Consider the following 24060-nt stretch of genomic DNA (forward strand, 5'->3'; position numbering starts at 1 on the left):
CTTAAGCTATGTGTTTTCTTGAACCTTTTATAGGTTAAAAGGCTTGGAACAAGTTACTAAGGCTACTATGCTTGGTCACCTTCTTCCAGTGCTACTGACTTCGCTGATGCATCCAAATTTACAGACTCTGACCATGGCCGACGCCCTGATGCCTCAGCTAGTGCAGCTGGTCCTCTATACCAGCCAGGTATGACCCTCCGTGTGCCAAAGCGAGCGGCTCTTCGGCCGACCCACTTGACGTTGCAGCCGCGTGCATTTATTGAAGGCCGAGTAGACATAACCATGTCTGTCGGAAGCCAAGGGGAAGAACAGTGGAATGAGGAAAAATATCGTGTCCTAGAAATACACTGAAATATTAAGGGAAAACACGTCTGTTTGAATTACTTACTGTAGTCTCACAGCAAGTATGGACCGCCGGGCCACTGTAAAAATGCTGAGCTACAATGCTGCTGAGATCTTCCCATCGTGCTCCGTCTCCTGAGTCCTTGCCGGCTGCTGGGGACTGATAGAAAGGATACGTGCCATTCCAGCATGAAATGAAATGGTGTTAAGTGGTCTGAGTAGCAAAGCGTTTCTTCGTGAAGGAGGGCAGACAAGGGTTGTAAAAAGATGACTAAAGTGGGAATTCTAAATATGGCTCAGTACCATCCAGATACCTGACAGTAAGCACTTTAAGACATGATGATGGTTTTGTGTTTCAGACGGCTTTGCTGCTTAAAACCCAGTGTCCAGTTTTTGCCGAGGTGGGCTGTTCCCCATGTGGTGCATCAGACCAGAAGGGCAGGCTGTTCCCCGATGAGAGGTGAAAGATGCTGCTTCCTTGCAGGAACCCCTGCCTTGTTTTCTTCTGGTGGAAAACTAGTTCTCCTTTTACAACATTGATTTTTAGCAAGGATTATGTAACTGGAAAAAAAAAAAAGAGACTCTAGAGTCAACGTTTTGCAGATAATTATAGAATTGCTTTGTAGACTTCTAGGACCAGGTTAGAGTAAATTCCCCACAGATGAAGAGATTAGAGATTGACAGATTCTCATGTACCATAGATGGAGATGTAAAATATTACGACTTTGGCAAATAGTTTGACAGTTGCTTACAAAGTTTAACATACACCTGCCACACTACCTAGCTCTTCCACTTCTGGGTACTCACACAAGAGAGAAGAAAGCATAGGTTCTTACAAAGACTTGTGTATGAAGGCTCAGAACAGCCTTAGTTAGAGTAGCCCAAGACAAGAAACGACCCAAGTGTCTATCGGCAGGTGAATAGATAAACGAGTTGCAATATATTCGTATGATGGAGTCCTACTCCGTAAGAAAAGGGAGTGGACAGTTGATACACACAACAGGGGTGGATCTCAGAGTCCTTAGGCTGAGTAGAAGAAACCAGATTCCCGCCCCCCCCCAGTACATTCTGTATGATTCCATATATGTGAAACTCCAGAAGATACAAACTAATTTCTAGTGATAGCAAGCAAAAAGTGATTGCCTAGATTACCAGGAAGGGGGAGGAAACTTCATTTGTATATACATATGTGCAGTTTCTTACATGTCGATTATATCTTAAAGCTGTCTTTAAAAACACTGATCAGAAAGGAATGATTTTTCCGTTTCTCTAGAGCAGGGAGCTATGCAGCGGAGGTTCGTGCAGTGACGAAACTTTGTGACTTTGTTGTCCAGAACCACCTGCCACAGCCACATGCTGTTACTGATACAACCATCAGTGTGGCTGGTGTGTGAACTGAAGTTTCAATTGCATTTAATTCAGATGCAGTTTAAATGGACACAATTGACTTAAGTGGCCACCATGTTGGCTAGGGCAGAGCTGAAAGAAGAGAGTTCATTCCACGACAGCTAACTGTTGGTTGTAGGAGTTTGTATGCCGCAGTCTCGGGCTGTGAAGTCCTTGAAAGTTTAATTATGATAGATGAGAGGACTTTGAAGGCACTTTTCCTAGTAAAAATTACAGTAAAAAGCAGGCACATAGACTCATGGAGTCTTCAACAATTGACATTGGGATACCAACAAAAGGGACCTTGATAGGGCAGGATCCTAATCCCGTGGGATGTGGAAAGTGACCAATCTTGTAGCATCTTTTTTTTTTTTCCCCGAGTAACTTGAAATGAGAGCTGGTGAGGTCCTTTCCTGGATACGAATTGGGCTTTCCGTCTTAAAAAGAGGGGGAAAAATGCAAATATGTTGTTTAACAACAAAAAAGGAAAAAGAGCCTTAAATATAGGAGTTTTTTAAATGTTTCTGATCGCCTCTGATACCTAGCATTTACAATCCAAAAGGATGTGGAAAAGTAAAGTGACATATAAATCTTTTATGTTTGACTGTGTGTATGTCTCCTTTTTCCTCTCCTTGCTGCTAAGCTAAATCCCTTTCTCTTTGTCTGGTTTTAGGATGCTGGAAGAGAAAGAAGAGCCAGGCTTTCTCACTGGTTTAAAGATTCCTGCTCCATGGGCTGCTGGAAAGACTGTGGAAACAGTCCACCCTGTCAGAGACAACTATAAATTTAAAGAAACTGTCCACATCCCAGGAGCTCGCTGCCTGTACCTTAGATTCGACAGCAGATGCTCTTCACAGTATGACTATGACAAAGTAAGCAAGACTGGCTTAGTACCGGCTCCACCTCCAATAAGCTGATTTCTTAGATGCTTCTTATTTTTCTTTGCTCCTGGTCACCATTCTTGACTTATTTCTGTCTGCAGATGTCTCTTTGGAGAACTTTCTTAAGATATGCCTTGAAGGGTAGTGGGTGGGGAATGAAAGAACCAGCATCTGTGCTCCAAGAACTGTATTTTCATGACAAGTTGAAAGTGTACTTCTCTAACCTTTCAAAAGTTTAGATCTGAGTCGGAGAAAATTTTCCTTACTGCTTACCTATTCCCTTCCTTCTATGCTTGGAATTCCTGTAGACAGGTGATGTCCATTATCTAGAAAGTTCTTACTGCCCAGTTCTGGGGCTTCATGTATTCTTTGGGAGAAGGTGGCCTTTTAGAAGTTTCAGATGTACTAGGATCTGTTTTATTTTTATTTAAATTATTTTTTCGTTGTTGTCAGCACTTCTAGGCCCATGTAGATTTTGAGAAAGAATAGTTTCCAACCTAGTGACTTAATAATTTTAAATGAAAGGAAACATTTGAGGGGTTGTAGGTTGTGGGTTTTGGTTTTTTTTTTCCTGTTTATATTGTTACATTGCAAACTGCCACGTTGTACTTAGGAGGAAAGGTGAATGAACTTGTGACACATAACCTTGTACGAGAACAGCTGAAGGATTATCAAATAGCCTTGTACATATACAGGACTACTTTTATGTAGATTGTTGTTAGCTATCTGTCATCTCTGTGAACTGTGTAAGGGCAGAGATCTGAAATCCCATCCAGGAAGATTAGTAAGTGAAAAGTAAAGGACTTCTTAACGGTATATACTCTGAGATGGTGAAACATATCACTGAGCAAATTATAGAATCCTCTTTCCCATCATCTTTTAGGACAGTGAAGACTCCCAGGTATCCAGAGGGGTTTAAGGTTTGCCTCCAAAAATCACTTTAGCTGGAGGCAAGGGAATTTAGAAAACGGTTGTTGGTAGGCCTTTCAGAGAATAAATCTCCTGCCTTCAGCCTGTCCCTGATGGCACTTAATAGCTCCTGTCATCAGCTACCCCCATTTCCTACATTAAAGTGCTATGACTGTTTAAAATAGAAATGGAGAGATGGGCATATCAGTCGGTGTCATTTTGTTTCTCTTTTAAAAACCAGTAATTTGCGTCTTCTGACGTATGCTAGCCAGCACCTGCAATGGGCATTAGTGTTCAGTGTGGAGGTACAGGAAGACGTACTCCACAGATAAAAGTAACATTTACTTTTCCAGTGGTCCCTGGTTGGGATCAGCAAAGATCCAACAGGGTAAGAGAGCACACCATGATACACGTCAAGGGTTAGAAGCGTAGCTTCTGGATCCACACCGAGCTCTCTTATGCGGTCAGAGGTGGTCAGAGTGCATGTTCAAAGACAGATTTGGAATTTACAGAACCCAGAGCCTCATTCTTCCAGTGGAAGTATTTGAATGCCAAATGACCTCTAAATGTTTCTCTTGCATATTAGAAAGTTGGTTAATTGGATTTAAATGAATAACCTTTATTGAAGAAAAATACTGACACGCGAAAGCTGACCCAAGAAGCAGCAGCCCCCTTTCTGGCCTAAATTTGTGTCATTTTCTTTTGATACCATTAAGCAACATTCTAAAGATATATGGCTTGTTTTCAATTTGTTGCATTTTTTAAAATCCTCATTCATTGACTTTTTGGTTTTTGTGTATGTGTGTGTGTTTTGTTTGTTTTTGCCTTTATTTTTTTGTGTTAGATATAGCCATCTTTCCATCTGTATTTGCTCACTTTATTAATTCGGGGGAGGACTTAAAGGGGCAAACTGTACCTGTTATTAATGAGTTAAATGTCATGACTTAGCATTAAAATAACTACTTAAAACATAAATGTATAATAGCCGAATAGAACTATGTTAATGTGAGGTCCCCCAGGCAATATTTGGCAGTATTTGTTGTACCCAAACTAGTATCAGTTGTACCTTAAAAATCAGGGGATATTAGTTCTATAATAATGACACCAGTGCCTGGTTATAAATGTGTTTTTAAACAAACATTTTTTTGCAGCCTTTTTATTTGTAGATGTTGTTTTTGTTTTTCTTTTACAGTCTAACAGTATATTTTCTGTTTTGAAGTTGGTGATATATGCGGGGCCTAACACAAACAGTAGGAAGGTTGCTGAGTATGGAGGCAACACACTGGGATATGGCAGCCGTAGTGTCTTAGGAACTGGCTGGCCCAAAGACTTGGTGAAGGTATGGTATCCAGTCAGATCCACTTCCTAGAAAAGAAAAATGAACTCCCATTCCCTCTGGGCCTGAGTATTAACTCCAATTCCAGAAAAAAAAAGAATTGTCCTTGGGTGTTTTTTTGAGATGGGGTTAGCTTGCCAGGCCTGGAAGCTCAACTACCTCATTCAGAATGACCGTTCTTTGGCTTTCAGGGCCTCAGACCCCTGTCCACTCCAGAACTAGGATCCATTCTCCAGGGACTGAGTGCTCACAGCATTTCCTTCCCTGTCCATTAAATGGCCCGCTAGTTCTTCCAGCCTGCTGCTTCTCTGCCCTCTCCTGTGATGGGTATTCTAGAACGCAGGGCCATTGCAGTTTAAAAATGGAGAATCACTGTTTTCAAAATGAGTTTGGGCCTTTGGAGCAATACTAATGATCCATTCTCAAATTGATGAGATACCAGTCATGCTTTGTAATCTGGGCCCTGGAACAATAACATACCTACCTAGAATATAATTATGAACTGATATGCCCACTAAAACCCCCACTAAATGCTCCAGAGTCCATTCTTGGAGACTTGATCTCAAATGCATTACATACCCTCTTTAATTCAGCCACAGATAGCAAGTTACGTACAGGCGTCTAGTCTGGATGTATCCAAACCCACATCAGCACGACACTTTTAATCGTTCTTTCGTTTCCTACACTTTGTTTCTTACTCATGGTGTTGGTTCTGTAATACAGAGCAAGGCCTTCCAGCGCTCTGTGTTCTTGAAGATATGGGCCATTTGCCTACCTTACCAGCACGAGCGAGGTGGTGAAGTGGACAGGGGGAGGGCAGAGAGAGTAGAAGTCCGAGGGATTTATTTAAATTATGCTCAAGATTTGCTCTTTACTCCGATCCTGCTGTTGGGCAGTCATGGCCCATTTCACAGATGCCTCATCCCCAAACCTACCTCGTCAGGAGAGACACCCAAGAGCTTGGTGTCCAGATGAGAGGGGATGGAATTTGAGTCAAGCGATTGAGAAAAGGAGTGAAATATTGCAGTGGTCCTTTTGAAAGTAAATCTCTGAAATTCATTGCTCTCTTGAAAATCATGTGTCTTGTTTTTAAAGTGTATTTTCCCCCCCCTTAAATTTTAAGGTGGAAGGAGATACAGTCACCTTCTCCTTTGAAATGAGAAGTGGCCGTGAACACAACACTCCCGATAAAGCTATGTGGGGCTTTGCTTGCACAGTTCGCGCTCAGGTACTTGAATCTAACCACTGCTGTGGGCATAATGTACTTTCTCCTGTGTGCCTTGGTTACATACATCATATTTGCCCTGGAAACAGGGCAGAATATGAGCTGCGGTTTCATCCATCTCTTCCATTTGGCATTCCTAGACTATCACAAGTAGTAGTCTCGTGGAATAAAACTAGCTGTGACCTAAAATCCGTTTGGCAGCGCAGACAGAATCCATTGCTAGGGGCTCCGTCTTCAAAGCCTGGAGAGGTGATCTGCCTCCAGCGTCTTTCCGTAGGGCGAAGAAGACTCAAACACCTAGTGGAAGCAAGCACTGGGATTCTGGGTTTTTAGAATAGTGGGATCAGATTTTCATTCTATTCTCAAAGGCTCATCTTGCTAGTCTAGGTCTGTCTCTGCTTAATTACCCGTGTTATATGCTGTATATGGGTTTAGTCTACTCCTTTTAGCGGTGCCAAATAGTTACTTCCCCCCAGCAATCTATGTAAATTCTTTGCCGGTGGTGGGGTGGGGTGGGGTGAGTGGTAGTTCTTCTAACCCCTTGAGTTGCCTGATTTGTGAAGCCTATTCTAGACTTGGAGGTTGCTCGAGTTTAGCCAGCCTAATGTACTCCAGAGTGCAACCATCTGCTGGAATGAAGGCTCCGTGAGGGCGGGAATCTTTTTCTCTGCTGTATCTCAAGCACCTAGAATGATACGCTCAGATATTTGTTGAATGAAATCAGTATAAGGGATTGACAGCATCTTGGTTCGAGCACAGGATGGAGGTGATAAAACAAAACCATGACTTACACCGGATAGGCACGGCAGAGAGGAATCCAGCCAAAGAATCTTGCATGAGATTTGTGCTGTCTCTAATATGGAGTCTTACCAGCTCTTCTCTCTCCAGAATTGTGTTGAGACTTCACTCTGTGGTCATTGCCCCCTGCCACCATCTTTCTCCTCATGATGTTGGGGACAGTCCCTGTGTCCCATAGCAGTGACACGCGCTGCTGCTCTGTGAGCCCCTGTGGTCAGGGACGTCACAGCGTGGTGCAGCCCAGGCACGGGAGCTCCGCTGTGTACACTGACCCGTGTGGTTTGCCCCTGTCTGCGTTGTAGGAGTCGTCGGAGGATGTGTCGGGAGGCTTGCCCTTTCTGGTAGACCTGGCTTTAGGTCTGTCTGTGTTAGCTTGTTCCATGTTGAGAATCCTGTACAATGGACCAGAAATTACCAAAGAAGAAGAAGCCTGTCAGGAGCTATTGCGGTCCAAACTTTTACAAAGGTAAAAGGCTCAGATAGGGCTAGTTTTGCTCACAAAGGAAAAAGGACTTCGTGTGGAAAACTACTTCTAGTACATTTCCCAGCTCATTGTGCAGACTGCCTGACAATCCCATGGGTGTCATTGTCGTTAAGAAAGAAGGTGAAAATTATACCAAAGTGCCTTCTGGCCCTTACTTGACTAAATTTGAAATTACAGCCTTGAATGCATAAGCTTTTCTCCAACCCACATATTGTATAATTAAATTAGAGGATCCCCAGAAGGTTGAGTAGATGAGTGATAAAGCAAACCTATCAAAATATTTATTCTAGAATTTAGGAGGTAGATATCTGGACATTACCCATGGGATGCTTTCAACTTTTCTGTATATTTAAAATTTTTCATAATAAAATGTTGGGGAGGAGGTAGATTCCCAAAGATGTGGTTTCATATAATGCTCATGTTCCTTTAGCCTCTGGAGATTGTTTGATGAATGCTTAACACGTGATGTGATCCTTCATATGTTTGATGTATCTGCAAGCTTCAAGTAGCTTTCCAGGTGGAAGAGGAAATGAAGGAGCCTCTTCTCTGTCTGTTCAGGTGCCAGTGGCAGGTGGAGGCCAATGGTGTGATCTCTCCTGCCCTTACTCCAAGTCCGTCTCCACTGCCACTGACCATCGAGGAAGACAGAGAATTCACCTACCCCTCTGATGTCCTCGTGCCTCCCGTTGGAAACTACTTTGACCTGCCCCGGATCAGGCTTCCTCCAGGAATCATGATAAAGCTCAGGGAAATTTCTGGGCGTGCTAGACCTCAATTCAGACCAAGTATAAAGTATGTTTCTAAATAGTGTGTTATTTTTCCCATTGGAAAAAAAAGTTTAAACAATGGAAGGGGGTAAATTTCTTCTCTTTCTAATGAACGTTTAATTTTTTTTTGAACCTTTAATTTTATACTTACTTAATGAACACTAACCATAGTCCCCCACCTTTCCCCTGCCCCGCCCCAGGTGGCATTCCACACCATTGGGTCTCAAGATGTGGGTCCCCATTCAGCAGCAATAGCACCACATGGGCCCTTGTTAGCTCTTGGGCCCCATCTCACACCTGTGGGATCAGAACCTCTGAGGATGGGGCCCAATAATTAAGGTTTTGACAAGTTTTCCGTAGGGTTCGGAGGCATGCTAAAGTTTGACAAATTCTAGATTTTTCTCAGGTAGTTTGACTGTCTACTTGTAGTCCTCAACTTTGGTTCCTTAGTCCAGAAAGAGATGGTGAGGGGTCGTAATCTGGAGTGTGAGGTCTTGCACTTACAAATGTCTTCATGGTATTCTTGTTTAAAGTCTGTTTGGTAGCCTCTGCCCTGTCTTCTGAAGCATGATTGGCCCTTTCAGAGAGAAAAGAATTTTAAGGATAGTTGAAATTTAAAGTGAAAAATACAGAAACGCAATTCCTTTTCAGCCCAACATCCATATGTACGAAATACCACAAGACATGATATTGTGTAAAATTAATTGGCACATAAATGGTTCCAAAGATCTTTTGTTTGTCTTAGACCTCTTCCAGCTTTAATATGACTCTAGCTCAAAATATAAAATTAAAGAAAATGGAGTCTCTTTAAGTTTGGTTTTCACTTTATCAGCTGATGCCAGTTTTGTCAGTTAAACATTAAATTATTGCCAACTTGATATGAAAGCCTTCATAATGTTCATGCTTCTTTATTGTAATAAAGAAGTTGTGGTGAATATTTAATATATTTACATCAAAGCCTACACTCTTGAGCCTACTGAATACAGGATTAGTAATTTGAGAGCCTGGCATCTATCTTGACTAGTTTCTGTTGTAATCACAGAGAAGTGATTCAGCCAGATGTGATGGAGGAAATGGTGGTATCCTGTGTTATTAAGCACTTGAACTTGGTTGATGCACTGCAGTCCCTAATAAATTTCCAGTATCAAGAAGAACATGCTGAAGAATACGACTTACTGTGTAAAATTATGGGAGAGACCTTCAAGAAACTCAATGCCATGGAGAGACAGCTGCAGGTAAGTGAAGGCCAGTGTGTTTAGATTTCTCTCACAACTGTCAGAAGTAATTTCTTTCCTAGAAATTTAATGAAGTTTAAAAAGTGACCTGAAAGGGCACTTGGGTGGCCCAGTCGTTAAGTGTCTGCCTTCATCTCAGGTCGTGATCCCAGGATCCTGGGATCAAGCCCCACATCAGGCTCCCTGCTTGGCAGGAAGCCTGCTTCTCCCTCTCCCACTCACCCTGCTTGTGTTCCTTTTCTTGCTGTCTCTCTCTCTATCAAATAAATAAATAAAAATCTTAAAAAAAAAAAAGGGTATTATTAAAAGTGACCTGGGGGCGCCTGGTGGCTCAGTGGGTTAAAGCCTCTGCCTTTGGCTCAGGTCATGGTCCCAGGGTCCTGGGATCCAGCCCCGCATTGGGCTCTCTGCTCAGCGGGGAGCCTGCTTCCTCCTCTCTCTCTCTCTGCCTGCCTCTCTGCCTACTTGTGATCTCTGTCAAATAAATAAATAAAATCTTAAAAAAAAAAAAAAGTGACCTGAAGTTTTTAAAAGTTAGGACTTAAATTTCCAAATTCGCAGAGTGCACTTGTTTTTATTTTACATCTCTTCTCATGTTGTTTTATTTTTTTAATCTACCTATCAGAGTGTTGCAGAATTGGAGCAGAAATGGCAAAGCGAGGTTGATGATGCTATGCAAGGGAAGCTGGAGAACAACATGCCTTTCTTCTATGATTACCATTTCAATGAGGTGAGCAAGCTGTGTGATTTATCACTGGGGCACTGGTATTTACAGTGCAAAGGTGTATATTGTGTATGGGGGGAGGGGGGGAGACCAAATAGTGTTACCTGTTAAAATGTTTCCCACACCAAAATGTACCCATTCTTTACAAAGGTTAAATAAAATTGATTAGATCAACATATCAATAGTACAAATACAAATTATTAGTTGTTTTTAACTGATTGATAGTTTTACCATCATCAAATTTTGCTTGCAAGCTTTAGGAAATGAAGAGCACTTATAAGCACTGAAGAAGTCCCCAGAAAGTACTCGATGCCATTTGTAATCATTAAAATAGCAAAGAATAACTTACAGATGTGCTCTGGCATAGAAATGTGGACCAGAGGTGGTGTATTGTTTTTTCTCCCTGAAATTCTCTGTTCCTTTTGACATGAACAGTAAAACTCACTTTTTGCAGATCCTGCCTACCATCTTTTCTTGATTTTTCCTTCTTTAGAACAAAATGAAAGAACTAGAACTTTTGTGTTCAATGAAAGAAGTCTCCTTTGATGGAAATGATCTTGAAAACATGGTCCTGTCACTGAGGTTAGTGATGTTAATAACTGTGTAAAGCTCATTTACTGCCTTGATGCTTAAGACAAGATGTGAAGATTTTTAAAAATTGTATGCATTTACTAAATATTTGAGTTGGAACTCATTTGTAAACTTGGAAATTCTGATTTTGGCCTTCAAAAGTTAGCATACAGGCATCCGAAACTGGGCCAAAGGAACTAAAATTGGTGCATTTATAGCACTGCTCTCTCGGCTAGGGGAAGGGGAGAGATATTTATCAGGTTTCTTTTGCTTCGTTTCCCTCTATTTGTTGTATCCTTTGTCATTAAAGAACACTGGTTTTGGTGAACGTGAGAACGACTAAATGCACATCAGCCTTTCTTTATAGGGAGAAGTTCCTACAAGAAGTGAATTCTCTCATTCAGAAACCCTCGCACCCACTGGCTAAAACGAAGACGTTAGTGAAGAGTTTAATGAACCGAGCCGAGCTCTTGTTGCACGTCACCATCGCAGCCCAGTCCGGCCTCACAAGAAGCATCTCGGGGACCCCTGCGGAAACACCGGGTACAAAGCCAGCCCCGTGCAGGCGCTCTGCGCTACTCTGTCTCATAGATTTCTCTCATAGATTTTGAGATCTCATATTCAAAGCCGAAAACGGACTTTACGTTGAGTTCAGGTGGTATTTTTTTTTTTTTTTAAAGATTTTATTTATTTATTTGACAGAGAGAGAGGTCACAAGTAGGCAGAGAAGCAGGCAGAGAGAGAGGGGGAAGCAGGCTCCCCTCTGAGCAGAGAGCCCAATGCGGCCTCGATCCCAGGACCCTGCGATCATGACCTGAGCTGAAGGCAGAGGCTTAACCCACTGAGCCACCCAGGCGCCCTCAGGTGGTATTTTGTAAGTCAGCTGAGCGTCAGGGCTACCTCCCCACCTCCCTCATTCAGTTTTTCTTGGGAGCCCAGTAACATCTGTTTTTATAATCTAGTGCCCCTTACTTTTAGTTTATGGCTTGTCATTTTCCTAGTAGCACATCTAATTAGATAGTCAGCATTGTGAATCTGGTAATGCATTATATTTTCCTCTTAAAACCGAGTTTGCATTGCACCTTTAGTAATTATGTGCAACCTTCTGACATGAATTTTCACTATTTTCCTGGTCACGTTTTAATTGTTAGCCTGAAAGGACATTTTTCAGAGAAATCTATGAGCCTTTCTGAAGCTGGATCCCCAGCACCGAGCATAGCCCATAATGACAGTTGTTAATTCTTATCTTGAGAGAGCAGGATGAGTAAACATGAGACTCCGTGTTATCAAACCCCATAGCCTAATGGACACTGCCAAGCAGACGAACCTGTTTTCATCCCAGCTGAGTGGCCAGGGCTCCCCTCACACAGGAGGGAAGTCTAGGGTGATTCAGGTTTCTGACCCTAGTGAAAGGAGACCATTCGCTGAGAACAGCGGTGGGGGGGGGGGGGGTGTGCCGAGCCTACAGTATGATCACATACCGAGATGGTCTGCTGACCGTGTCCCTGGTCACGAGGCCTTGGTTAATTAAAGGTCCGATGTAAAGACTTAACCACTCAGTGAGGCTGATGATGCTTTCCAAGAGGCTCTTGCCTTCAGAGATCATGAACCAATAGTTTGCTGAGCAATAACATCTTCAAAAATGATGTTTTTAGACTGAAACTGCCTAACCATTCTTTTTTTTAAGGTTTTAAAAAATTTATTTATTTGACAGAGAGATCACAAGTAGGCAGAGAGGCAGGCAGAGAGAGAGAAGGAAGGAGGCTCCCTGCTGAGCAGAGAGCCCAATGCAGGGCTCAATCCCAGGACCCCAGGATCATGACCCAAGCCGAAGGCAGACACTCAACCCACTGAGCCACCCAGGCACCCCAGCTGCCTAACCATTCTTAAGACAGAGTCAAGATAACCTCTTCTCTACTTTTTTTTCCTTAGATGATCTTTATATATAGTTTTGTCATCTTCCACTAAAGTGTTCTTTTATAATACAGCCATTTCCCTGGGTAGTGCTAAGGAAGGCCCAGTCAGATTCTAGCTTAAGCGTGATATTTACTCACACCAACTTGATCGAAGCCAAGGTGCCACCAAATGTCAATAAGTCAGCTAAATAAATCTAGGATTCAAGGGGGGAGGAAAGGCTGTCTCTGGAAAAGAAAAATGGATTTGGATTTATTTGAATTAAGAAATTTTTGATTCTAGAAATGACATTCTCTGTCCTCTGGCTTTTTAGAATGCTTATATGAGGGTAAAGGTTGAGAGTTGATGAGATCAAATGAATCTTGCAGCCTTTTTTTCAAACCAAATATAATAAAATACTACAGTTTTTCAAACTGAAAAAATTTTTGACCCTAATATCTAGGTTTTTAAAAATGGGCCTAAAAATCATCAGCGTGCTGTGCTAGCTGGTTTGGTGGATGAACTCGCCTAGAAAGCGAAGATACTCTTAGTGTAGTAGCATAGCTGTTGTTGCTGTCCTTACAGATCAGACAGTGGGTATGCCAGTGTTTTTATTACTTTCTATTCCAGCTTGTAAATCAGCGTCAGAAACAAAGGTGATATCTCACGCTGTGCGGCAGCCTGTTTTTCTTCGCAGCATGTCGGCTCCTTCTGACCTAGAAATGATTGGTAATGAAGATTTGGAATTTACCAGAGCAAATCAGAGGTAAATGGCTAATGACCAAGGTTGGCTCCCACATGCCGCTGAACACCCTCATCAGAGCTCACTCCCCAAGTTGAGTGTCTTGTTTTGTGATCTTGCTCCGTCGGTTTGGTTTTCCTGTAGGCGGCGCCACGTGACCAGCCACCGCAGCAGCTCCTTTACCCTCCTGCAGTCACTGGCCATTGAGGACAGCAGGGACAAGCCCACCTACAGCGTCCTGCTGGGGCAGCTGTTTGCTTTCATCGGCACCAACCCTGACCAAGCCGTAGGTCACATTTTGCCGACTACAGAGGAATAGCACTTAGCAGCACGGGGCAGGACGGGGGGGGGTATGTGTACTGTGACAGTCCCCAAGAGTCAAGTGGACTTCCTTCTCATGCCTTTCAGGTGTCCAGCAGCAGCTTTCTTTTGGCCGCACAGACAAGGTGGCGGCGGGGAAATACTCGCAAGCAGGCGCTGGTGCACATGCGGGAATTGCTGACGGCCGCTGTGCGTGTCGGGGGTGTGACCCACCTCGTGGGTCCGGTGACTATGGTCCTGCAGGGAGGACCCAGGTCAGTTATTTCTCGTAGTTCATACCATCCTGATCAGGGTGGGCAAAAAGCCTTCATTCCAAAGATGACTCTTGAAGCCAAATCATAGACAGTGGTATTTACTAGTGTTTTTCCCTAAAGTATTATATTTTTATTTTTTAAGTGTTCCACAATTTTGTAACAATGTCAGCATATGTAGCAGAAAGCAGAAGTCTCTTTACTCCCCTTCCTCTCCTGGATCCCATCCTGTCCCTAAGAGCTGCTTGTATCAGCTACACACCCACAAATGGCTGTGTAATTCTCTTTGTACACAGAAGTGTGTATATGTATGATCATGGACCTCCAGGTGTGGATGGCTGTGTCTTCCTTAACTCCTCCCCTTCTGGTGGACACATGGCTCCTCATGGACATGAAACATTTTTTCTGTTTTACTGATATATAGTCAACATCCTTATACTTATATTTTTGTGTACTTTTGTGCTTATTTTTACTGGATCAATTTCTAAAAACCTAATTGTAGATATGAACTTTGAAGAAGGTTTTATAACTTACTGGTGAGGAGTTTTTCTATACTATTCCCTACCGGGCTTCCAAGACCTTCAGGTAGAAATAGAAAGGGCATTTGTCTACAGGGCCTGGACTAGAATTGTCTAGAGCTACTTGTGTCTCCTAATAGCTCTTTGAGAAATTCTGGGCAGTGAGCAGAGAGCAGTGGCTGAAGGAAAATATGTTAACTAAGAGTAACATGAATATCTTGAGAAATTTCTGGATCAATCAGGAGAGACCGAGTTACTGTTTGGACACAAAACCCTCCAAAACCTCTGGTTTACAAAACAGGACTTCAGTTCTTGCTCAGGTCCAGCACAAGTGCACCCCAGTCCATGGTAATCCCGGAGAGCCTGGGTTAGAGGAAGGGACCACCATCTCGAAAGCTGTCCGTCCCCTTCACATGCTCACCCAACCAGAGGGGTGCCCAGGAGGCACAGTGAATAACACTGGCCACCACAACTCACTTCCAGAATGTTTCTCCACAACCCTGGCAGCATTTTTCCTTTTCCTCTCAGTAATGTCATGTCAGACATTTAAAAAAAATGCAGAAAATCCCAAAGTACAAAATAAAAATCAAAAATAAAAAAGGTGCTGTAAATCCAGCACCTTAAGATAAAACCTGTTAACATTCTAGTGTATCTGTTCTGTCTTTATTCAAACCATAGACAGCCCCTGTAATGTTTTTAGTAGTTTGCATAGCCCTGCATCCTATTCCTGAACCTTTACTCAGATTCAATCCTGATTTTCCAACCCTAGATTTTATTTACTTATTTTTACTATTATAAACCAGTATTCTGTAGCATATCCTTGTAGGTAAATCTGGATAGTTCCAGTTTTAAACTAATATTAATTACTGTAGAAGCTACCCCAGGTCATGTGTTTACATTGGGAAAGTCTTCTATCAGTTGGATTCTCATACTCTGCTAATAATCACAGTGTGGACTTGAAAAGGACACTTAGTTAATCTACTTGGGCCTTGATTTTGTCATTAGTACAATTGCGTTTATAGAACTCAGTGCTGCATAGGATATTATAGACTGTTTCAGATGGTTTCCTTATTAAATGCATTCGGGTAATGTGAAGTACCGTTCTCTTGCCCTTAGAGATATTGTGGACTTTAACCTTGTAAGGCTCCGAGTTGTCCTGGTAGGGAGCCCTGCTTGACTTGACTTAGCCTCGAATTCCCCAGACTTTTCTAGAGTGTGGGCATTGTCTTTGAGGCAACTTTAGATATGTTTCCCGGTCGTCTTCTGTGGTCCTACAGTCTGGGAAACACTGGTGATCTCCAAGATCCCTTCAGTTCTCGATTCCTCTAGACACTCTTGGGTTTCTTAGAAGAATACTCTGCTCTTATGTTCACTGTCACTCTTCTTACCATGGTTCAAGTAACCTTCGCTTTGTTTCTGTTTCGTAGAATTGAAGAACTAACCTGTGGTGGGATGGTGGAGCAGGTCCAGGAAGCCTTCGGGGAGACCATGACCTCTGTCGTGTCTCTTTGTGCTCGTTACCCTATCGCATGTGCAAATAGCATCGGACTCTTGTGTACCATACCTTATACCAGGTAAGGAAGACAATGCTTCATAATGTGGTTAAGTTACACTGCAGTGTGGTTGCTTAAATAAAAATATTTTTAAATTAAAAAATTGGGTGGGGGCGCCTGGGTGGCTCAAGTCGGTTAAGCGTCTGCCTTGGGCTCAGGTCATAATCCCTGGGTCCTGGGATGGAGTGCATCATGGGCTCCCTGCTGAGCTCATGTTTGCTCCCTCTCTGTCAAGTAAGTAAAGTCTTTAAAAAAATTTTTTTTAGGGGCGCCTGGGTGGCTCAGTGGGTTAAAGCCTCTGCCTTCAGCTTAGGTCATGATCCCAGGGTCCTGGGATCGAGCCCCGCAACCGGCTCTCTGCTTAGCGGGGAGCCTGCTTCCCTCTCTCTCTGCCTGCTGCTCTGCCTACTTGTGATCTCTGTCTGTCAAATAAATAAATAAAATCTTTAAATAAATAAATATATATATAGTTAAAAAATTTTTTTTTAATTTTTAAAAATTGGGAGTTTCTTGGCTTTGATTGTCCAGTGACACTATCACTGTGATTAAACAAGCTTACCTCCTGACAGACACCTAAAGTTACTGCGTAAATTCCATATTGTTGAATTTTTCCTACATGATCAGAATTGGCCAATAGGGACTGTATCACATTGTCAAAATGGAGAGGTTTGAAGGAAAGTAAAAGATCCCTAGAAAATTTTTTAACATATTTGGCAAAAACTTTTTACAAATGCATTTATTTTCTCAGTGGACTAATAATAAAATTCATAAGTTTTTTGTATTACGGATGGGAATCTTGAGTTGATTCCATCAATTTTTACTTAGCTACTCTATATGAACAAACCAAAACTTGAAGTTCTTTATTTATGAAGGAAATCCTCATTGTAAAGAAACATTTCCGTGTTCACTTATGCATGATAACATCCTAAGTAATAGACAAAGAACTACACTGACTCGTTTTATGCCCCTTTGATAACCTGAATCTTAAACCCGAGGGCTGGTCAGTGGCATTTACTGTGTGGAACTTTCCGCCTGGCCAGGAGTGAAGAGAAGTGCCTGGTACGCAGTGGCCTCGTTCAGCTCATGGACCGACTGTGTAGCCTAAGCAGTCAGACTGAGTCCAGCTCCAGTGAGAAACAAACGAAGAAGCAGAAGGTGGCCACCATGGCCTGGGCAGCTTTCCAGGTGCTCGCCAACCGCTGTGTTGAATGGGAAAAAGAAGAAGGTAAGATGCAGGCTTCCCTTCTAGAATTCATTGACTTCTTCTGTTGACACATTTATTTAATTATTTGTGCTGGCTGGGGGAAAGAAAGGCTATATTAAATTACATAACCAGATGGTTTAATTAATGATTTTGTGACAGCCTCTTCATCAGCATGCATCTCTGAAAATTTATGGCTACGCTATGACATTAAATGATTATCCTAACCCAGAGCACATGGTGCTCAGTGAAATAAGCCAGACACAGAAAGACAGCTACTGAGTGATTTCCCTTATATGTGGAATCTAAAAAAGCCAAACTCCTAGAAACCAAGAGTAGAATAGCGGTTGCCAGGAATTTTAGGAGGAGGAGATGTGGGGAGATGTTGGTCAAAGGGTCAAACTTCCAGTTATAAGATGAGTAAGTTCTGGGGTCTCATGTAAACTGGGATAGTAAAAATACAGTTAGGAGGTAGCACTTGAAAATGCAATGAAGCCAGTTCATAGAAATATTTATTTGGAGACCGACAACAGTGTTGACAAAAAGAACATGGAAGATACCTTCTCAATTTCCTGGCTTACTGTACTCTTCTAGGGTGACAGATGACTGACAAATATAAGTTGTATACAATTTAGATTGTAGAATGTGATTTTTTAAAAAGATTTTATTTCTTTATTTGATAGAGAGAGATCACAAGTAGGCAGAGAGGCAGGCAGAGAGAGAGAAGGGGAAGCAGGCTCCCTGCTGAGCAGAGAGCCTGATGTGGGGCTCAATCCCAGGACCCTGAGATCACGACCTGAGATGAAGGCAGAGGCTTAACCCACTGAGCCACCCAGGTGCCCCTAGAATGTGATTTTTTTAAAAAGGTGTACAATGTGATACACACACACACACACACACACACACACACACACATACACACATACACATATGTATGTATTTACATTGTGAAATGATTACCACAATCCAGTTAATACATCCATCCAAGTAAAGTTGAAGGATGATATCTCCATGATACCCCAGGCATATGTATATAGCTTGGTTACTGATCTGTTCATTCGCTGTATGTTTTGTTGTCTTGAGAGTCAGGCATAAGATGAGCAAGCCATTGCTCTTCCTTGTAAGAAATAGGGTGCGGGGGGAGATAGACCAATGAGCAAATGATTGTGGTGTGGTCAGTGCCATAACTGAGGTGCATGCGAAGTGCTGGGCCAGCACATAGGTTCCTCCAGACCAGCGGTGCTAGAGATCAGGCAGAGCTTCCCAACACAATAACATGTGAGTTATTCTTACAGGTTAAAGAACATTTCCATGCAGAAAAACTGTGTGTAGGCACAGGGATCCAAGAGAGCATGGGAAGTTCAGGAAATGACAACTAATTTGTGTGGCTTTTTACAAGAGCTGCTTGGGAGGGGGAAACCTCTGGAACTACAGTGAAAATGGAAAGATCCCAAAAGGTCTTTAATTGTGTTCGAGGAGAGAGTGGGTAAGAGTTAAAAATCAAGATGTCTTCATCACAGTTAAAAAAAAAAAAATGATTCTTCCATGTTAATTGAAGTATGTTCCATGTTTTGTTGGAATTGTATTCAGTTTTCATTAAGAAGAATGTCTTTCGGGGTGCATGTCATTAAGCAGCTGCCTTCAGCTCAGGTCATGATCCAGGGGTCCTGGGATCGAGCCCCACAGCAGGCTCCCTGTTAGCGGGAAGCCTGCTTCTCCATCTCCCACTCCCCCTGCTTGTGTTCCCTCTCTCGCTGCGTCTCTCTCTGTCAAATAAATAAATACAATCTTAAAAAAAAAAAAAAAAAAAAAAGTCTTTCCCCAACACTGGATCACTAACCTTTTTTATGTGCAGAAGTGATCTAATGAGATACTAATTAGGTGGCTAATGGAATACTGAGCAGGTTAAAGAAAAATCAGGCAAGAGGAGAGCTTAATGTAGGGAGGCTGAGAGGGAGGACTCACCATGCCTGCAGGCTCACCATGGCTACCTTGGGTTCTCCCTTTTTTTCTCTCTTTCTCCCTCTCTCTTTCTTTCAACTCTGAAGGCGGCTCCACGGAGGCGGTACACTCAGGTCTGGCCCGCCAGGTGTCCAGCCTTCTCACCAACCACCTTGCTCGAGCAACTGAGTGCTGTGGCAACCAGGCTGCTGGGAACGACGCCCTGCAGGATGTCCTCAGTCTTCTCAATGATCTCTCAAGGTACGGAAGGCCCAGCCACAGCTGTGGGACAAGGTGGCTTTCCTCTCAGATGATTGGGTTTCCTTTGGCTGGTGATTGATTGTCTTTCAAAACCTCTAAATTACAAGGCCATTCTAACAGCTTCTGCTTCAAGAACAGTGGAGAATAAAATCACTGGAAAATAGTTCCAAACTGCGAGGATCATTTAGGTGAATCTCTACATTATAAAACAATACCATTTGCTTTAATACTTTGCTGGTCACAGCTGCTAGCCTTTCAAGTTGAGGCAGTTGCATCAAGAAACCCAAAATCCTTACCCTCATTATAGCTAGAGAATCAGTCAGGACATGTAGTTGACTCTTGTTCTCAGCCTGTGTCTTAAAAAAGACCATCTGTGGAGGTTTGACACCATCCCTTGTGAGCCATGAGGCCCACACCTGCTTGTCCACATACAGCTACTTGTTCTTTGATTTCTGCTGGACGTTTTCTTCCCAGTGAGATGCCACGGGGTCAGATGTGGCAGAAGCCAGACCGTTGAGGCCTGTACAACGCGGTGGGAGCTCTTTGGTCTTGAAGCACTGCTTAAAAAGGAATAAAGGACTAAATGGAAAGCCTTCCTAGTTTGGGTCGTGAAGTTGTAGTACTCCATGCACTGTGTTGAACTATAGCATTGCAGTTCAGCAAATTTCATCAGGGATCGGAAAATTCTCAAAAATCTTTCCTTTTAAGTACTATTGATCGGTCAGTTCTGAGCTTTCATTAGATATTTACGAAAAACCTTAGTTCTCTTTCATAAGCACATAGTGCCAAATCCATGTCTTCCTCAGGAACCGGGTCATCTCCATGTAGGGAACTCTTGAATTCCTATAGACCAATATACCCAGCCTTGTGTACCTTTTCTTCCTTCTTTTTCAGGAGTCACATAGGTAAAGCCATCCTGAGCCAGCCAGCGTGTGTGTCCAAACTCCTCTCCCTGCTGCTTGACCAACGCCCATCTCCAAAGCTGGTCCTTATCATTCTTCAGCTGTGCCGGGCAGCGCTCCCACTGATGAGTGTAGAAGACTGTGGAAACGTGGAGCTCCCGCCATGGAGCTACTCTGTTCCCTCCCTGAACAGTGAGCAAGAGGACCCCAGCGACCCAGCATCCAAGATCGCCTCGTTGCTCTTAGCAAAGCTGGCAGATTACGTGGTCCCAGGTGAGCAGCTGGTGGGAGAATGGCACTGAGGTGCCCACTTGCTGTGGACGGCCAGACTGAGCTTTCCATTGTCAGTAGCTGCTGCTGCTGTGCCTCCTGCGATGAAAGAGAGGGAGATGGGAGAGGGAGGAAGAGAGACTCCAGAACCAGAGTTTGCCCTGTGCGGGGCGGCGGGGCAAATAACACTGCAATTGCTCTGTTTGCTTTTGAAGGATGTCAGACAGTTCTTTCTCCAACTGCTTCTGAACCGGACACTACATTGACAAAAACCAGTCCCAAGAATTCCTTAAAAGGGGATAAAGATCCTGGAGAAGAGAGTGAAGCAGTGGATGGCAAGCTGTCTATCTTTATCCACAAGCGGGAAGACCAGTCATCTCATGAGGTTCTCCAGCCGCTACTAAGGTGACTGATGATTGTAATGGCCACATGCCATCAGGCACTGACCGTGTCCCAGGCACTGTGCTCAGTAAGCCCCTTACATGCATCAACTGTCTCAGCCCTCTTGACAACCCTAAGAGGTAATCACTGTCATCCCTGTTGTTACAGTGGAGAAACTGAGGCAGAGCTGAACCACAGACGCAGGCCTCTGACCACAGAGCCCAAGCTCTTATCCACAACTCGGTACTGTTTCTTCAGACCCAACAGGGAGCAAAAGCCCTGTTGAGAATGTATTGTTTGTGCTCAATGGAGAGTCTACAGTGTGATTTGGGGTTCGAGAAGGAATAATGTAATGCAGCCTGGTTTTAGTCATTGGCATCCTTCAGCCGTTGGTAAATTTAAGGATACCATTGACTGTGAGGTGGAGAAATATGAGAAACTTTTTTTAAAGCTTTAATTCATTGAAGTATGAACGGTATGATTGCTCAATAAGGAAGTAATATACTTACTGTCCAAATATACTTACTGTCCAAAGATTACAGACCCCCGGGGCCCTGTTAGTGGGAGCGAGGACGACGGGAAGTCCTTTCACAGAACATGAGGGAATTGAGGATACATGTGTATGTCTCAGGGGATGACTTCTTTCTTCAAATAAATGATGTGATGATGGTGTCATCCTCCTAATTGGTCCCTGGCCTGCCGTCATGGCAACGGAAAGCACTAATGGGCCACTAGCATAAACAAAGCAGGGTCAGGCAGGTGAGTGCGAGATGCAGAAATCACCAAGAAGCATTCTTGGGCATTGCGGAACTTCACAGTGCAAATTTGGCGAAGGAATTTTTGGAGGGCCAGATTTAAGAGGAGGATAATAAGCTGAATTATTAGAAAGACCAGTCATTCACACCAAAGCATCCAACCCATGCCGTTAAAGTCCCCTCACTTCGGGATTTGGATCACTTCCTGAGTGTCTCCCAGGTGCCCCGCCTTCCCTGTGTCATAGGCTCAGATTTTGTTCAGCTTTTTAGTTTGTACATCAGTTTCATGTAGGTTTTAAATTATCATTACAGCTATAAAAACAGCTAATGTTTTGATCCCTAAAAGTGCTATAATTAAGCAATAATCATTTCCTTTTTGAAAAATTGAGTCTACTATGGATTTTAAAACCCTCTGGTAGCATATAATGCTGGCCTGGCCAGTAGTAGGTTCCCTCACAGCCTGCAGCCCCACCTTGACCTTGCCTATAAGATCGTCACCTCTCTCTTCTTTCCCTTGTAGTAGCTCAGAAGGACGGCCCTTCAGACTTGGTACTGGTGCCAACATGGAGAAAGTAGTGAAAATGGATCGAGACATGACCAAGGTAACCCTAATACGGAGATTACCTGCTCTGACAAGACCCATGATTGAGGGATGTTTAGGTTTGCAGAGACATTAAAAAAGAAAAAAAAAGTTCCCACAGGAGGCAGTGTGAGAAACTGAAGTCAGTGGCTTAACTGAAGCCATTTTCAAGGGAACTAGTCAGAATCAATTTGTCATTAATGCTAAAACGTAAAAGAGAATTCTTGGTTTTGACCTAGAAGTTTTCTCTTAGCTCTATTAAGAAAGTTCTGCAGCCTAATAATACCTTAAAAGTGAGGGGCACTTGAGTGGCTCAGTCAGTTTAGCATCTGACTCTTGATTTGGGCTCAGGTCCTCCTCCAGGGTTGTGAGATCGAGCCCTGTGTCGGGCTCTGCACCAGATGCGAACATCCTTAAGATTCTGTCTCTCCTTCTCTTTCTGCGCCTCCCCACCCCACGCACATGTGCGCTCTCTCTCTTTAAAAATAAAAAAATAGGGCTCCTGGGTGGCTCAGTGGGTTAAGCCGCTGCCTTCGGCTCAGGTCATGATCTCAGGGTCCTGGGATCGAGCCCCGCATCAGGCTCTCTGCTCAGCAGGGAGCCTGCTTCCCTTTCTCTCTCTGCCTGTCTCTCTGTTTACTTGTGATCTCTCTCTGTCAAATAAATAAATAAAATCTTAAAAATAAAATAAAATAAATAAATTAAATAAATAATACTTTTAAAATGATAATATGTGAAAGGTTCAAAGAATAATAGAGAAAAAGAACTAAAGATGTAGCCTGTAAAAAATAGAAAAATATACCCATATTTAAAAATCACACAATAAAGGGATAAAAATAGTCATATGTCATTTTTCACCTGTCAGAAAAAGAAAAATGATAATACCCATTATTATCAAGGTGAGAGTAAACAGGCATTCATTCTCAAGTGTCCAGAGACAACCATACTCTTCATGGTTTTATTTATAAAACACAAAATAGAATGTGTATACCATAAATAGAAAAATGATTAAAGAAATAGTTGTTATATGTCAATTAAACCTTAAATTTTTATAAGTCAATCGGAGAAATATAACTATCATATGATCTCATTGATATGAGGAAGGGGAGATGCAAGGTGGGGGGGTTTGGGGGGAGGTAGAAAAAGAAAAAATGAAAAGATGGGATTGGGAGGGAGACAAACCATAAAAGACTCAATCTCAAGAAACAGACTGAGGGTTGCGGGGGGGAAGGGGGAGGGGAGAGGGTGATGGGGAAATGGACATTGGGGAGGGTATGGGCTATGATGAGTGCTGTGAAATGTGTAAACCAGACGATTCACAGACCTGTACCCCTGGGGATAAAAATACATTATATGTTTATTAAAATAAAAAAATTAAAAAAAAAAACCTTAAATTTTTAAACTTAAAAATTTGAATTGTTTGTGTACATATACCATATACAACCATAAAAAGAGCCAGGTAGTAACACGTGAGTTTTTGAGAAATGAGGCTGGATTGCTTTGGTAACGGGGAAGCAGGCTTTAAAAAGTGAGGAAGCGGAGTATGGTGACATTCTCAAACCTCCCTCCAGGGCGGCTGCTGTGAGGTGATTACAGAAGAGGCTGCAGCTGCTCTTCGGAAAGCAACCAAATGGGCCCAGTCAGGCCTCATCGTCAGCGTCGGGCCACCCGTAGAGTCCGTCAACCCAGAGACTGTGAGCGGACTGTCCACAGGTGACAAAAAGAAAACTGCCCAGACTTCCATTTGCCGAGAGAGGAACTCTGAGCTCGCCAGGTAGTCTTTCCCTGCCCGCACTTCTGTCAGATCTTCTTTGTAATGGACTTGTTCCTGGGG

At 43.0% G+C, this 24060-nt stretch overlaps 1 protein-coding gene across 3 annotated transcripts in view; it reads left to right on the forward strand.

The window, feature by feature from the left end:
* The window catches only part of HECTD4 (HECT domain E3 ubiquitin protein ligase 4), a 177505-nt gene that overhangs the window by 97539 nt on the left and 55906 nt on the right, over positions 1 to 24060 (forward strand). For 2 of the 3 annotated variants that reach the window (XM_080821202.1, XM_080821203.1), the window contains exons 19-39: positions 34 to 187; positions 702 to 802; positions 2402 to 2600; positions 4738 to 4857; positions 5978 to 6082; positions 7180 to 7343; positions 7920 to 8153; positions 9171 to 9363; positions 9989 to 10093; positions 10581 to 10669; positions 11025 to 11200; positions 13181 to 13316; positions 13437 to 13578; positions 13701 to 13867; positions 15810 to 15956; positions 16976 to 17160; positions 19185 to 19338; positions 20233 to 20513; positions 20726 to 20915; positions 22167 to 22248; positions 23798 to 24000. In XM_080821202.1, the coding sequence (XP_080677328.1) occupies positions 34 to 187; positions 702 to 802; positions 2402 to 2600; positions 4738 to 4857; positions 5978 to 6082; positions 7180 to 7343; positions 7920 to 8153; positions 9171 to 9363; positions 9989 to 10093; positions 10581 to 10669; positions 11025 to 11200; positions 13181 to 13316; positions 13437 to 13578; positions 13701 to 13867; positions 15810 to 15956; positions 16976 to 17160; positions 19185 to 19338; positions 20233 to 20513; positions 20726 to 20915; positions 22167 to 22248; positions 23798 to 24000 (3327 nt within the window). Of the gene's footprint in view, positions 1 to 33; positions 188 to 701; positions 803 to 2401; positions 2601 to 4710; positions 4858 to 5977; positions 6083 to 7179; positions 7344 to 7919; positions 8154 to 9170; positions 9364 to 9988; positions 10094 to 10580; positions 10670 to 11024; positions 11201 to 13180; positions 13317 to 13436; positions 13579 to 13700; positions 13868 to 15809; positions 15957 to 16975; positions 17161 to 19184; positions 19339 to 20232; positions 20514 to 20725; positions 20916 to 22166; positions 22249 to 23797; positions 24001 to 24060 lie in introns of all 3 variants that reach the window. The other variant, XM_080821201.1, reaches the window with a different exon arrangement.

The sequence above is a fragment of the Martes martes genome (assembly GCF_963455335.1).
Source record: "Martes martes genome assembly, chromosome: 13".
Lineage (NCBI taxonomy): Eukaryota > Metazoa > Chordata > Mammalia > Carnivora > Mustelidae > Martes > Martes martes.